General features: G+C 33.8%; 1 protein-coding gene across 3 annotated transcripts in view; it reads right to left on the reverse strand.

The window, feature by feature from the left end:
• The window catches only part of LOC129218644 (autophagy-related protein 13-like), a 37,538-nt gene extending 20,332 nt beyond the window's left edge, over positions 1-17,206 (reverse strand). For 2 of the 3 annotated variants that reach the window (XM_054852962.1, XM_054852963.1), the window contains exons 1-3: positions 17,034-17,200; positions 11,105-11,371; positions 6,619-6,969 (exon numbers count right to left, since the gene is read on the reverse strand). In XM_054852962.1, the coding sequence (XP_054708937.1) occupies positions 6,619-6,969; positions 11,105-11,266 (513 nt within the window). In that variant the 5' untranslated portion in view covers positions 11,267-11,371; positions 17,034-17,200. Of the gene's footprint in view, positions 1-6,618; positions 6,970-11,104; positions 11,372-17,033 lie in introns of all 3 variants that reach the window. The other variant, XM_054852961.1, reaches the window with a different exon arrangement.
• Between the last annotated feature and the right edge of the window lie 16 nt (positions 17,207-17,222).

The raw sequence follows: 17,222 nt of genomic DNA on the forward strand, positions 1-17,222 counted from the left end.
TGTAAAACAGATGTACATAATATATCAGCCAGATACAATGTGAAATAATAGATATAGCAACGAGAAAGAAAAGTTATACAATAAACAATTTATTTACTGGCACAAGAGCAAATTATATTAGAAATTAGCATGTATAAAATTATTCAAAATAAGTATTTGTTATTAACCTAAATGGTAATCATTTCTTTAAGAAGAGCTGTTTAAATTGCATTAAATATCATTTAGAATATGAAAAATTGCAGAATTCGCTTTTCCATCAACAAAATAATTTACCGTGAGAATTATTTTAAAAATAACTTCGATTTAAATTAAAACGATGTCGTAAAACATACATTTTTTGCTTAAAGATGGCGCCACCTATTTTTATTTCGAAGCATAGCTTCTCAATAAAAGCTTTAATTTGTTTTGCAAAGGATGAAATTGATTGGAAATAATAATGCTGCTTTTGTCAGCAACATTCAATTAAAGATCTCATTTGCAAATGCTTATTCCTATTTAGCAGATTACAAACATGAAACACTGCGAGAGAGGACTAGCAACATTGCAGTACGTCACAGCTTTGATTGACACTCGAATATGCCAATGAGAGGGCCTGAAATTTTCCTATGACCAAACAGGAGTAAAGGTAGCTTATATGCATCCCGGGGAACTTCCATACGGGACGGCTAAAGTCCCATATTTTAGCTGATAACACTATTTTACAGAATGAGACATTACTTTAAGGGAAAAAATAAAGTAAAACAAAAAATGCGAAACAATGAGCCATAAAAAATCATGTGGCAGCAAAAGAAAAAATTACTTTTCTTTTAATTTGGTTTGTACATTTTTGTTTCGGCAGCAGACCATGACAAACTGAATGGTTGCTTCTTTGCTCATTGACTGATGTTGGAGAATATATTTCTCAGAAGTGCCCACCCCCCAATAGCTAATCCCCCTCCCAAAATGAAAATTATCACTTAAAACTCCCCTCCCTAAACATTTCAATGGTGTAGTCTGCGCCATGACTCTCCCATAGGTAGGCACCATAGTATTTCTGCGCATGCGTCGTCAATTGCAACAAAAACGATTTTTATACTTTGATAGGTGACATTTTGTGAAGTTTAATGCTCCGTTGTGATTGAATTTTTCAGATTCATCATGCATAGACGTGTCATTAATATCCCCCCCCCCCTTTTCACTCATAGAAGCCTGTCCCGTATTTACTATTCTTAATTCTGGCAACCCTGGTTCCAGGATTACATGTTAAATAAATGAGATATCACTTCAAGAATTGCAAGGTGGTTAAACAGGAGTACATCACAAACCTGGTTTTCCTGAGGGTTTGTGCAGTACTTTATTTTTCCAATTTATGCTGTAGTAAAAATGCCCCCCCCCCCCTCCCGGTTAAAGCTTTTCTTTCGACGGCTCTGAAAGTAGTCCCAAACAAAGAAACAGCTTGGTACTGAACATTAACTATTCCGTCACTTCCATCAGCGTGAAGATTCTTTCTATTCTTCGGTTTGCATTACATCAAGCTTACCATAAAAGAGCATGATCTCTCCTCACAATTCTTGCTTTATTATTACAAGATTTTATTATTTAATTTGACTGAAAACTTTATCACACACATTCGTCTTTTTACCTTCCTCTCTTCGCGGTTAAAGAATACTGCAGAAAAAATACTACGCCGCACCAAAGCATACGAAATACTTTGGCAAGTTTCTCTTTGTATTTCGTTTGTATTTACAAAATGGTTATGAATTGTCATTTAATTTTTGTTCTATTTCGAAAACAGTGGTTTTTCATAAAAACCAATTTTCTCGCCGTTTAAATATCATAATGATCTTGCTCATTTATTAACTAAAATGTTTTATCTTAATGTAAAAATAAAATGTAGTCATAACTAAAATTTTATATAATTTAAGGATTGATACTATTAAAAGGTTCATACTACACGAATTTGCAATGTAACAGGGATGTCAGTTTGCCTAAATTTGCTAAAATTAAGTTTCTGAAAATATATTTCTCTTCTAAAAGAATGAAGGGAGAAAAAAGGGCAGACCTAACAGTTATTTGTTTTTATTTCTCACCCTCATGGGCACCCATACAGGGGGGCAAGTGGGGACTCAAGTCCCCCCCCCCTTGGAAAGTAGAACTTCCTTGCTTTTGGTACTTTTTTCTTTACAAAAATGTAAAAAAAAAATTTCTCCAACCATTAATAAATAAATTATCAAAAATTTCAAATTTTAATAGCTTCTCTGTATTGAAATCGGTTTCCATGGAGAAAATATCCTGCTAAACCACGAAGGAAATATCTGAGCCCCTCCCCCTTAAAATTTTTCATATGGGCTCCCATGCGACCGGCATATTGTCATGTGCTTTTTTTTTTTGTACCCTAAATAAGAATCATTTCAGTCCTGTGGTGCAATCAGAGGAGGGCCCATAGATTGTCACACCAGAATGCTGAATTGAATTATCTTTTAAAAGTATTCTTTCTTGCAAAAGAGAAGAACAAAGAACGTTTCTTTAATTTCGTAAATTTCACGAGCATAAATTCCCTCTTTTTTTAAAAATAACATCAGGTTGTCTAGAATTTCGTTTTTGGAGCTTTGATTTTGAAACATTGAATGAAGGTGGTAAATCAATTCGAAAAATCGATCGGAGACATTTCTTGGGACCCATTACTTTTTTTAACGTAAGCAAATGCTGGACTATTCAGTAAGCAGACCGTGACAATTGTTTTTAAGGTCTTAATTTCAAAAACTTTCTGGTGAGGGTATAAATCTTCCCTTCCTTTAACATAACCAAAAATTTTTTTAAATTGCGTTTTTCAAACATAATTTCGGAATTTTTCAAGGGTAGAACCCCCTGAGGCTCTCTAACTCGATGTTTTTCCTACGGTTTTCCTTCCTTTTTCGAACGTATAGTTTGAAATATTTATCGTCGCCTCAGAGCAACAGTAAGATATCTTAGTATTATTTCTGAAATTAGATGTCTTATTGTTGTTCTGTGGCGACGAAGTATAAATATTTATAAAAAAAGTCCCCACCCTCTTAAAACGACTTTCTGGCTGCACCACTGCCTCAGCCGCCTCCAGAACAAAATCCTGGATTCACCACTGCAGTATTTTACTATGTAATTTAGTAGTTTTGTGTCTTTTTGTTTCACTTGCATTCCTGAAGGGTTTTTTTGCATTTTTTGAGCTAGTGTGCTTTGTTGGGTGCAGAAACTCAGTTTATTTTATGTATTTACTGATTAATAGGGAGCATGCACTATGATATAAAATATGATTAAATTATTTTTATTTCGTAGATTTGATGATGGTGATGGCAAAAATCAACATTAAAATTTTAAACAATCACTCACTTGAGCATGAAAAGCAATTGAAAAAAGAGATTTTTGTAAACAATGTCACAGGACTGAAAACGCACAGCTATTGCCTAACGTCATAAAACACAATTCTTCCTTGGCTCCGCTGCTGCTTATGCGACAGTCAGTGCGTTTCCCAACACATTGCTTTTAGCTATCATTATAATCAGGGTCCAAAAGTGGATGACATTTCTTTTTTTTTTTCTTGCATTTTTTGGAGTTTTTCCCTTTTTTAGTGAATTTTTAAAAGATGTTGGCAGCTCTTTTCGATTTCTCTTACATTTTTCAGGGCATTTTGATTTATCTATGAGCCAGAAGTTTTCATCTCCGATTTTTAAGACTAGTACAATCTCGAAGAAGCTATGTCTTCTTATCTGTGGAGGTTGATAGTTCTCATTTTCACATTTAAAAGGAAAATACGGGGAACGAACAAAAATAACGGGTTTTTATACTCTGACTACATTTCAGATTCTGGGTGCAATTATTTTCTTAGAAGTATTAGATTTCTGAAGACTGTCCTTCTCAATAATAAAAAGCAAAAGCATTAATATTTTTTGGAAAAGACTTAACTTAAACAGATGATCTGGTGCAAGGTGCAGAGCAGGGGCAGAAACAAGGGGAAAATTAAGGGGATCATGAACCCCTCCTAAATCATCGACAATAGTATCCATTCCCCCCCCCCCCCTCCCAATTGGGTTCAAACACTTTATGAATAAAATTTTGACAATTTCAGTTATCTTTTCAAACCAGTAAATTATTTTTGATGGTAAATATTTGAAGTACTACTTGTGCTTATGAAATTAGTTTGTAACGTTTATGCCCCAAAAGGTGCCTTATTACAATTTGGAGCTTTTCATTGACACCCAAGCAATTTTAGAAATTTTTCGTAACCAAAAGGTTTCTTCATGGGGGGGGGGGGGGGGGCTCTGTATCCGTCTCTGGTGCAGAGAGAGTGCTTGCATTCCCATTCGTCAAAATGTGGATTTGTAATTGTCACCATGATAACATCCATTCTTAGATTATATTCAAGAACGGTCTCTAGAATGGATAGAGCCCGGGGCAAGTGTACACCTCCAAAATGATAAAAGTATTTCAAATACTTACATCATTTCATGCTACTGAATTCATATTCAATTTCCTAATACTCAACATTTTGTTGCTTTTAGTGTCAGAATTAATATCTTAGAAATGAAATTTGTAATGTATATGTTGCAAAATAGTTTTGTGCAAGTACTTTGAAGATGCTGTTTGTCCAAATCTTATTGAAAATTATGTTCTTGTTGCAACCTTGATGAATTCATATCATCTGAATCTAGTTTAAGGCATCACCAAACAGTTACCAAGTCTGGATCTACTCGTTTTGATCCAGAATGCTCACATTATTCTAAATGATAGCCAGGGGTCTGTCCAGGATTTTTCGCAGGGTCCGTTTTTTGTGAAAAATAAAATAATTTTGTGAAAAGTGAATTAATTTTGTGAAAAATCAAATAATTTCGCAAAAAAGAAAAAAAAAATGTTAAATCGAAATTTTAGAATTTAGAACGGGCACAAACTGCATCATTTAAACTTAAAGTAGAGTGTTTTCCTCTTCTATGTTGAGAATATCATTCTGGTGTGTTTTTCTAGTATTTCGCGGGAGGGAGGCATCGCTCCCTCAAGTAGCAATATTTATCTCCATTCTACATTGTGTTAAATTATACTAGAAATATTTCTGTACAGCATTTAAAATAATTGTAACAAAAAAAAAAATAAATAAATAAAATTCAGACGAGGGTTCAGCATTTAACTTTTTGACCCGAGACACTCTTAAAAAGCACGGAATTTCCTTTAAAACTTATAAATTCCGTCATTTTAACAAAATTAAAAAGAGATTTTATTCGTTTACTTCTTAACAATGTGTATTAAACTTCAAAAAATCGGATTCCCATAACGGATGCAAAGAGATCGCAATTCTCAAAGTGAAGGCATCAAAGATATAAAAACGGCTTGTAAAAGAAATATTTTTGATTAAATTATTTTTAAATTGCATTTTAGAGTCCTATGATAAACATATCATTAATATCTGTGGACACAGTTGAAGCAAAAATAAAATTAAACCATCGATTCAGCATTTTAATTTTTGACTTGAAAATGGAATTTTGCTTTAAAAACTTAAAATGCATGTTCTAACAAAAATAGAGACTTTTCATTTATTTGCATCCTAATAAAGCGAAGTTAACTTGAAAAAAGAACAAAATATGATTCTCATATTGGATGTTAAAAGATTGTATTTTTCAAAATGTAGACATCTAAAGAAAAAAAAACGGCAAGTAAAACAGTTTATTTAAAGTTAATCATCCTTGTTAGCATTGGAAAATCAAACCCATATAATTTTCTCCCAAAATAACAGTTAAACATTGTACAGCACCATAAAAACGCAAATATTGACTAGCTGGTAAAATGATGAGAATAATTTCTAATCAAGTCATTATAAAGGATTAACGCCAGATGCTAAATGGCGATTAATTTTGAAGTTGGTAACCCTATCTGAAGCGATCATATTTTTTCCCCACCCTTACTATCTCTTTGCAGTTCTAAGTTCATTTCGCTGATATATATTATTATAGTTTATTAAATCATCAGCAGGGAGAAAAGTGCTTACCAACGCCTTTTCAGAAAAGTTTACAACAACACCGCTGCTAATTAGCTGTGATAAAACAAACAAAATTATTTAAAACCAAACTTATTTTCAGCTGTTAATTTCTTTGATCAGGATTTTGTGAAAGGTCCGTTTTGGTTGATCGGATTTTTGTGAAGGGTCCGTTAACGGACCCAAATATCCTCCGGCCAGACCTCTGATAGCAATATCTAATCATACCAGTATAGTATAGTCCTAATCAAAGGCATAATGCCAAGAGGTGAGGTGGGATGGGGTGGAAAAAAGTAAAGTATATTACTGGATGAAAAAGATGGAAAGACACTTATAAAAATATAAAAAAAATTAAAATTTAAAAAAACGGGGAGGGACAAGCTTGGGTTAAAATCAAATAGTGGGTGATGCCGTCTATTCTCAACTACACTACTGTCTAAAGCTAATTTAAAGCAAATTTATAGAATGATTAAAATAGCAGGGATTGTTAGTAATTTCCTTGTTTCCATATTATTGGTTAAAAATGACGGTCATGGAGGGGGCAATCGCCCCCCACCGACCATCCAATGGATCTGCCACTTAGTACAGGGAATATACTTATTGAAATAACTTATGTTTATTTGTTTGCTCTATAATCTTACCTGCGGGTCACCCGAATAGATTCGATATAGTATCACATAAGTATCTGCACTTTGGCGAGAAGATAACTTGAAAGCAGGAGTTATCCGCGTAACAGCAATCACAGATTTTAAAAGCAAAGTCATTCGACAATATACAGATGCTAAGCTTGTATATGACACATAGGGAGAATCACAAAAGAAATCTGATGTATTCATTTTCAAACACCATGTTTCCAAAACCAGAGTATCACCATCAGCAGTTTTTAATAGTATTTCAGTACATATACAAAAATCTTTTAATGGCACTATGCTGCTGTAAGCTTCTTTTGCTTTTGCTTGAATTTCCATATTATCTTCAATGGCTAAGTTAAACTGAAACAAAATTTTAAAAATAACTTTCAATTTTTATTACATTTTATAAACAATTTAATACATATAAACAACAAAATAAAGCTTGAATAACATAACAAATACACTTCACATGAAATATTAAAATCTTACGGACAAAAAATTATTAATTTTTCTTTTCAATACAGTTTGTCCTTAGTAGGGGGTCTTTGAAGAAGAAAGTTTGAACAATGTTAAATAATATTTAAATAATGTTTTAAAAAATCAGAATTTTCACCTTCAAAGCATGAGTTTGCCCTTTGAGTAGGGTTCGTTTTTTTTTTAATTTTTCCAGGGGGCAGAGAAAGGGCAAAGGGTCTATACTCAATGCAATTTTTATCAATCAACAACAAAACTCAAGCTCACTTATGTGCGAAAACATTAATTTTTCCTACATTTCGAGATACAATGCTGCAAGATTCTGCTTCGATAAAACCATGCAGTCTGTCACCAGGTGAATATGAATGTTTGATAAACACAACATAAGACGGCACCTTGAAATCTACCTTCCAGGATACTAACCCTCATTTTCGGTTTAGTGTGGAAAATAAAATACATTAATCACTCATTGCAAAAACAAAGTAATATGTTCTCCCATTTGACAGAACCTACCAATTTAAATTTGTATTTTCAACTAATGCGGCCAATAAAATATCAGAGGTGTTGATTTCAAGCCTGATATTCAATGACTGCTATAAAAAATTAAACCCAATAAATTAAAATCATGCCTGCTATAACAACCTCACTCCTCCACAGGGCCTGATTACTGAAGAGGCCAATTAGGTTGTGGCCTAGGGCCCCCGATATTTAGAGACCCCCAAATGGCTGAAATTTCTTTAGTCTATGAATACAATTTTTTCAATCAACGGCTTAAGTTATAACATTTGAAAACAGGGGGCCCCAAAAAAGTATTTGGCCTAGGGCCCCTCGATATCTTAATCAGGTCCTGCTTCTCCAATAATTACGTCCAATTTTGAATTTTAATTCTTGTGTTACCTATTGAAATATGCCTTTCCAATTTGATTTTTGTACTCCAGAATTTGAAAGCACAGTAAACACCCGATTATCCACAGAATAGGGTGGCACAGTAACAGCGGATAAGCAAATTCAGGGATAATCCACAAACTATAGGTAAAAACAATGCTAGGGTGTGCAATAGCTTAAAAATATCAATAACAATCACATACATTTAAAGTATATAGCTACAAAACGATAACAGTGTGCGTAAAAAATGCTAATAGCTAAAAAAAAATATCTCTCATTATTGCAAACAAATTACACAAATACCCGAGCAAATCATGCACATTGATTTCCTGCAAGAGGTAAAACTAAATTCCACAAAAAAGAGCACCGGGGAAGTTGGAGAATTTTTTCAAGATTGGTCTAGTCACTCGTTTACGCCCGTAAGCAGTGTAGTTCTAAAAATCAGTAAGTGGGGTTGAGATCTAGAAATCAGTAAGTAGCTTAGATCTAAAAATCAGTACATAGTGTAGATCTAAAAATAAGTTTTGACTAGTCAGATTTCAGTGACCATGGAAGGTTCGATGTCATTGGAAGGGAAGGGGAAGAAAGAAATAGGAATGTCTTAAGATTCTGCATTTGTTAAGTTAAAATGTGTGCATCTACAGGGGCGCCCATCCTCCTATGAACACCCCTCTAAGAACGGGAGCTCCTCCAAAAATGCCCTTCAAGTTACCGCCCCTAAGCCGGGCTTTAGAAGAAACCATATGCAATATACCAGACAGTCCGGTAATCACATCCAGAGACTGCAGTTTCATTCTTGTAAGAACTTTAAAGACTTGAACTATCAGTTTAGAATCATGAATAACCGAGCTGGAGGCAGATGCCATCTCACTGAAGTTGAGAGCACCAACAAACTTGTAGATCAAGAAAATTAATTTCACCAGCGAGTAACTGCAGAATGGTGTGGTTCAACTCGAAAATTGAAAGCAAAAGATGACATCTGCCTCCAGCTTGGTTATTCATTATTCCAGACTGATGAGTTCTAATAAGAACGAAACAGCTCGTGATAACAGGATGTGATAGCTGGGCTGTCTGGTATATTGCATGTACTTCACATGACGTTTGTTTTTCTTACTGTCACAATACAGCGATTACGTATAATTACACTTTCTTCCTTTCCCTCCTCTTTTTTTCTTACAATGTCATACAAAATTTTTGAACTTGTGAAGTGTTATGGGCAACCACAAATTAATCTGACAATTTGTTGCCTTGCTATGAATTTTTAAAATGTGTCAAGGACTTTTAGGATACCCTGCATATTAGTTGTCAAAATCGTTGGTAGTCCGAGGGTCTGAGACTTGTGAAAATGGCTTTGGATTCAGTAAGAATAGAATTTGGTAAGTCCATGGGAGCAATAGTCAATCAGTAAAATAAAAAAAAAAAATTCTTTTTTTTTTTTTTTTTTTCATTTTTAAAATTTTATTTTTGCATTTACAATAATTTTGTTTAAATAAATTTAGATATTTTTTGTCACATAAATTTCAAATTAAAGCCAATTAGCTACATTCTCACTATTTTGTGAAAAATAAATAAGACATTAATAAAATGTTTATATCTAGAAATATATTTTAAGTTGAACTACACATTGTGTTAAGTGGAGCAGTCATTGCTTGCAGATCAGTATATCTTCATGCTTACAGATCCCTCAGACCAGTTATTTTTTGAATGATTTCTAATGCTGTGTACAATAAGAATACCTTCAATTTGGAGTTAAAAAGGTAACTCGTACTCTTCTTTCTGAGATAGATTCATTCTGGATTGGCCAGTTTGATTTGAACTCGCGGAATTGAAGGTTTACTTTGAACACATGTCAGTTCAAAAACAGCCTGAAAGCTAAAAATCTGCACATCTATAGAATGAAAGTGAAATTTTAAAAATGATTTAAACATCAGCATAACTTTTGCACTCCCATATGATAATGGTATGTTCAAGCAATCGGGACTTTTGTAAAATGTTTGTTTTCAAGATTAAGAGTTTTGTAAAAGATTCATTTTCATATTTGCAATTTAGCTAATCTTTGCTTGTATTCAGAAACAATAATAATGATTTTTCGCCCTTTAACTGCTTACAGCATAAATATATGGATTATATGTTGAACATATTGGATATATATGTTGAACTTTCATGCAATCAAATATTTGATAAATGTATGTATGTATCCCGAATTTGACAATTTTCGCTTTCAGGATAGTCGAGCATTTACTGTACTCACTTTTATTTTCAGTTTAACTTTCCTAAGAACTTTTAAGAATACTGAGAAATATAAGACATGTTTCTAATAGAAGTGACAGAACCAAAAATTAGCAACAAGTGGCAGATTTAAAAAAAATAAATAGAATTTAAAAAAGTAAGAATTTAATTTCAATTCAAAATATTCAGCTTTATCTTTACTTTTAAGTATATTTTAAGTGGTGCAGTGAAGGGTATTATAGAAAGATCAACTCCCCTCCCCTCCTCTGAAAGCAAATGCCCCTGAATCCTGAACTATCTCCAGATGTTATCAAACACAACAAACACTTGTGTTTTTGGGACTAGTAAATTTTTATACCTATTTTTCCTTAAAAACAATAAATCAAACAAAGAATTTCTGAGTAGGAACTTATTTCAGAATTTATAAATTCATTCAATCAGTTTGTTTAGTTCTGCTTTTTAATGATTGAAACATGATTTAGAATCTTGAAAGGGGATAAGAATGGCAAAATCAGGTCTTTATCCCACTCTCCTGACAACTCGAAATTCTGGCACAGTAGGTATACCTGTACATGTTCATTTATGCATGTGCTTATAGGTAAAAACTCCCATCATGAAAATTTCTCACTACACCTCTTTAGCTTAATGCATTATTATATTAACACACATCGGATGAATGAGAACATGTATTCGCAAATTATATACAGTCAACTCTTGATAACTCGAAGTCCATAGAGACCAACTAAAACCTTCTAGTTATGGGAAGTTCGAGTAATGAGAATTTCTCACAGCCTTCACACAAGAGCTTGGGGCCAAATGAAAACTTCGAGGCAAAGAAATATTCAAGTTATAAGACTTTGAGTTATCAGGAGTTGACCATATATAAAAATTATCACTAAAATAATACCCATTCATGAAATATGGACTTCTTTTTTATCCATGCTCTGCGTTTTTCACCGAAGCGAGACTGGACAATCACTTGTGACATTTTAAAAACAAGAAATCTGACATATTTCTCCAGCTCTGTGCGATCTCGAGAAGAAAGCTTATTTCCAGGATTTTGATTCATCTTAAAACCACTATTTTTTTTTACTTATTGAAGTTGAGACTTTACTTTTCTACAGATGAAAACATGCTTAATAAGCAGGTCAGTCAGAATTGCAAATTTCTTTACCTGGAAAAGAAAAAAGAATTAAACTAACATTACATAGACAAGATAGAGTAGGTAAAAGAGGTGGTGGGGTTTTATTTTATGTCAGAGACACTTTAATTTGCAATGAATTGGTAATTAATGATAAACCTAATGAGATTGATATGATTTGGCTGAAGTTGATTAGTAATAAGCGCAAAAAACTACGTTTGGGGAATATTTATAGGCCACCCAACTTAAGCCAGGGTCAAGACGAACAGATGTTTAGTATTATTAGTGACATTTCTAGCAAGGGGTCAGTCATCATAATGGGAGATTTTAATTTTCCAGGAATTGATTGGAATAATTTTTACCATAGTAATAGCAGAGAAGAGGATTTTTTGAAAGTAATTGGTGACTGTTTCTTAGATCAAATTGTAACTCAGGGTACACGACAGGACGCGATTTTAGATCTAGTTTTCTGCGACATGGAAGGCTCTGTTCAGGGGTTATGTGTAGGGGAACACATTGGAGATAGTGACCACAACAGTATTAGGTTTGGGATTAAATTTGATATGCACAAAGTAGAGAATTTTAGGTTTGTGCCCAATTTCAGAAATACTGACTTTGTGGCACTTTGGCAGAGTTTGAAAGCAGTTTTTTCTTCTGGATTGGACAATAGCGATGTGAATCTTCAGTGGGCAGAGTTTAAGGAAAATCTAGCGAATACGGTTAGGGATCATGTTCCTTTTAGGAGAAAGGGTGTCAACACTAAAATTTGGCCAATGTGGTTCTCCAGGGAAACTAAAGACGCTCTAAATTACAAGCAAGCTGCTTTTCATAGGTTTAGAGAAACAGGTCACAGTGCAGATAGGCTCCAATATTGTAAGGCAAGGCGTAAATTTAAGTATTTGGTACGGATTCAGAAAAGAGAGTTGGAGCAAAGACTGGCAGATAACATAAACAGGAATCCCAAGAGGTTTTTTGCATACGCTAATTCGGGGAAAGTTCGAAATAGTCATATTGGGCCACTGGTTGATGAGCACGGAATTTTAATTCAGGACGATAGTGATACTGCTAATGTTCTTAATGACTTTTTTTCGAGTGTTTTTAACAATAACTGTATCTCAACAGTTGACACCAACAAGACACAAGCTATAGTACAGCTTGAGGACTTTGTATTTTCCAGGGATGACGTTTTACTTCATTTGAAAAAAATTAAAGAGACTAAGGCTCCGGGGCCAGATAATATTTATCCGAAAATTTTAGTTGTATGTGCAGAGGAATTAGCAGATGTAATCGCAAACATTTTCAATGCTTCTTATAATTCGGGGACAGTGCCAGAAGACTGGAAGCTGGCTAACATTACACCGCTCTTCAAGAAAGGGTCTAAAGGGAGTGCGGGAAATTATAGACCTGTGAGTCTAACTTCGGTGGTTTGCAAAATTTTTGAAACATTGATGAAAATTAAGATAGTAAATTTTCTAGAGACTAATAATCTATTGACTAGTTTTCAGTACGGTTTCAGGAAAGGTAAATCTTGTGCAACTAATTTATTACATTTCTATGACAAAGTTACCATGGCTTTGGACAATAAGAAGCCTGTAGATGTTGTTTACATTGATTTTCAAAAAGCTTTCGATAAGGTACCGCATGTTGCTCTACTTAGCAAATTAGCTGATATAGGAATAGGAGGGAAAACTTTCATTTGGGTAAAAAATTGGCTGACCGGAAGGAAACAAAGAGTAGTTGTAAGGGGAAATTATTCTAATTGGAGTGAGGTCTTAAGCGAGGTTCCTCAAGGATCAGTGTTAGGGCCTGTTTTGTTCATTGTTTTTATGAACGATATTCACAAAAATATTTCTGGGAACATGAATTGTTTTGCTGATGAAGTTAAAGTTATGGGGACTGTAGAAAATGAAGAACAAGCAAATCAGCTGCAAGAGGATCTAGATCATATTACGGAGTGGGGTGATAAATGGGGTATGGCTGTTAATGTTGGAAAATGTCAAGTGCTACATTTAGGGCATGGAAATAAGTGTACAAGTTATTATTTGCAAGGTTCAGTCATTAGTCAGGCAGACAAAGTTACTGACCTGGGGGCCTTAATAAGTCAGGATTTAAAGTTTAGCCAACAGTGCAGCATTGCTAGCAACAAAGCCAATAAGATGCTTGGGTTTATCAATAAATTTATTTCAAACAAATCTAAAGAAGTTCTTCTGCCCTTATATAGAAGTTTGGTAAGACCTCATTTGGAGTATGCTGTTCAGTTTTGGTCTCCTTATCTTAAGAAAGACATTAATGTATTGGAAAGGGTTCAAAGGCGGGCTACAAGGCTAATAAGTGGACTTTCCCACTTAGATTATGATTCCAGGCTTAGACGGCTAAAAATGTACAGTCTTGAGCAAAGAAGAGACCGAGGGGACATGATTCAGCTGTTTAAATTTATTAAAACGAAAGATGTTACAGGGCTAAAGTTTAGCACTGAAAACAGGACAAGGAGTCATTGTTTTAAGCTATTTAAATCTCAGGCTAACATGGATATTAGGAAAAATTATTATTTTAGCAGGGTAGTGGAACCTTGGAACAGCTTACCGGAAGAGGTGGTAATGAGCAAAGGAGTAGACAGTTTTAAGAGGGCCATTGATCTTCACTGGGGATTGTAAATTGACTAGGACCAGTCTAGCTGGGCCCAGAGCCTGTTGCTGGTCGTCACTTTTGTATTTGTATTATGTGTGTCATAATGATTTTCAGTGCAAATACAACTATGTATCAACTACTTGAAACATCACAACTTCTCTACATGCAAAAATTCAGTTTCTATCTCAAATGCAAAAAAAAAAAAAAAAAACTCATAGATCCAATCTGCTTAACTATGCCAAAAAAGATTGGTTGGTTGCCTCAGTTCAGGTCTATCTATGTGTTAGAAATGCTGGATGCATTACAAATAACTCTATCAAAGCAAGGGCAATAATAAAGTTTCAAGTGATAACCCTTCTACCATGCTCAGTGCAAAAGAACCAACAACCCTTTAATATTTAGCAGTAAGTTACCACCCCCAAGTCAGGTCAAAGGCTGAACCACATGCAGCATTCCAGAAAGCCTAGTTATCACATCCAGAGACTGCAGTTTGGTTCTCGAATAACCGAGCTGGAGGCCGACATCTGCCTCCAGCTCGGTTATTCACTATTCCAGGCTGATGAATTCTAAAGAGAACGAAACAAGTCCCTGGATCAGTGCCTTAGCTAGTTTCTGCCGCCCGGGGAGGTTCCTCTATTTGCTGTCCTTTCATTGAGACATATCTAATACATTTAACCATCGAAAATCATTGAACTTAAAATTGAAAACTTTATTTAATGAAGAAAGGAAACTTATTTAATCTGTATTCTTGCTACAACAAATTGGGGGGGGGGGGGTATTGTGCCTATCCTCCGAGAAATATTCTAAATTTACATCAAAAATCAGTTTAAAGTAAGGTTTGGGGGAAGGGGTGAGGGGGGGGGGGTCTCCCGAATCTTCATCACAATTGAAGTCAGTTTTAGCCTTTGGTGGGGTTAGAGAGCCAGGGTCTTTTCTAGAATATTTTCCGAAATTCAACCATTTAAAAATATATTTTAAGTCTTTATTAGAAAAGGTAAAGGAAATGAGGAAGGTTCAGAGGCTCACTACGGATTTCGAGGAGGTTTTTTTCCTTTGGCCTCCAGAAATAGATTTAAAGTATGATTCCCTTATTTAGATTTTCTTTCACATCAAAGGTGCTGAATCTCCACCCCCAAAAGTATGCCCCCCAGGGCAGAAAACTTTTTACTACGTAAAGGAAGATGATGGTGTTCAGTATACTCTCTTGAAACTTTAGAAATTGAAGTTTCAAAGAGTACCCCATCTCCCCTCCTTGAACATTTTCTAGATCTGCCCTTGACTAAGCACAGATGTAGTATCTTTTCAAAGTGGTATCTGAGCAGTTACCCTTTTTTCCTTGGTAATTATGTAGTTAAAACTTTTATACCTTAGTAAAGCAGCATATTTAATAACGTAGCGCAGTTTATTGTAACAGAGTACTAAAATTAGCTTACCTTTGAATATATAGGTCAACAATAAAAAAATACAACTTTGCATCAATGTTAAAGTAAACTCCTTTTCTATTTAAATTTTTATTTAAAATGCAAATTCTTAAAAATGAAATGCATGTCAAATATTCATATCTAATTCTTTTGTGCAAAAAAAAAAGCATTTCATTCTACGGCCAATTATATTTTTGTTTTAGTATCGTCTGCTGTCAAAATTATCTTCATGCTCAGTAAAAATTAATCTAAAAAATAAAACATTAAGTAAATGATAGCATTAACATTCTTTAAACATAAAGAACAGCAAATTATTATGGTTTACAGTTTCAACTGTCCAAAATTTTGAAAATGGTAGTTTTTATGAGGCAGGTTCTGTTAGATTTGTGTAACAAAATAAAGAGCCAGCAAAATCCAAACAAAGGAGATGTTTTCAGTAATATTTAATGACACTTTATGCACGTTTTACTAACCTATTTTTGTCGTATCTGTGCAGATATCCAGAAAAATGACTAGTAATAATTACTTGTGGTGAAATTAACCTATTAAGTTATTTACAAAATTACTACCACGATTTGAACATTTAATTAAGTCACAAATCAAAGAAATAAAACTTAATCATCAATTTCTCATTTTGAGCTCTACTACAGATACGACATCTGTGCTTAGCAATGGCAGAATAGTGAACAATCGAGCTGACGGCAGATGTCAGCCTCCAGCTCGGTTATTTACTATTCCAGACTGATGAGTTCTAATGAGAACAAAACTCTCTGAATGAAGTCTCTGGATGTGATAACCAGGCTTTCTGGAATACTGAATGTAGTTCTGCCTTTGACCTGGCTTAGGGATGATAACTGCTATATATATATAACTTTCTTCTACTTTTCAAAATTGTAGAAAATTATTTTCATAACCAAGAATGTTGTAGCATTATGATTTCATTACACTCTGTTTTATTTTACAAAGAGTGTTGATCAACCGGCTAATAATTGTACTGATCATAGCAAATTATAGGAATAATCACGTTCTTTTCTTCTTAAAAAAATAAACCTAATACAAAAACTTAAATAAATCAAGCATGGCAGCTCTAAAGCTAATTTAAACACATTTTAAATCAACAATAAAATAAATGAACTTCACTACTTTTGAAATCTGATTACTCACAGAGACTGATTGAAGAGAAAAGCATAACTGTTTTTGAAACTATGCAAATTGATTTCAAAAACAAAAAGACGAATTTATTTTGTTTAACTGTAATTAGAAAACAAAATTTCTCTCAAAAATGTGCTTAAATCGGTCCCGTTATTAATAAGGATTATCCATTAATGACTCAAGAATTATGCATTGCAGTAAATCTAGTTAGATGTGAAGCAATTTTTTTTTTTTTTTCATCTTTTTTTTTAATATATTTAATGTAATAATTCCCATTGCTTGTAAAATTGATAAGGTATTCAATTGTGCGGTAGGACCCATCCCGAAAATAATGACTCTGGCCTAAATGTAAGAAAATTACGGGGAATGTCTAAATATTTCTTAAAATGTATGATGAAAAAGAAATAAACAAACATTACATTTTAGTTTAGTTTCTCCAATACAAAACATCTAGAAAGTTTAAGGAATGAAAACATGGTAAGATAAAAACTTACCATGACGTTTTCCAATTTCATGCTTATAGAATAAACCTTCGACAAATATTATAGTATTATTAACATATAAAATTCGAATTTTAAAAACTATAAGGGCACATTATGCACTACGACACATGTCAGATACTTTGTAATTTCACATCTTATTATCAAAACGAAAGGACGGACATTAATTACAGCTAAATCCTG

This window comes from Uloborus diversus, chromosome 3 (assembly GCF_026930045.1).
Source record: "Uloborus diversus isolate 005 chromosome 3, Udiv.v.3.1, whole genome shotgun sequence".
Lineage (NCBI taxonomy): Eukaryota > Metazoa > Arthropoda > Arachnida > Araneae > Uloboridae > Uloborus > Uloborus diversus.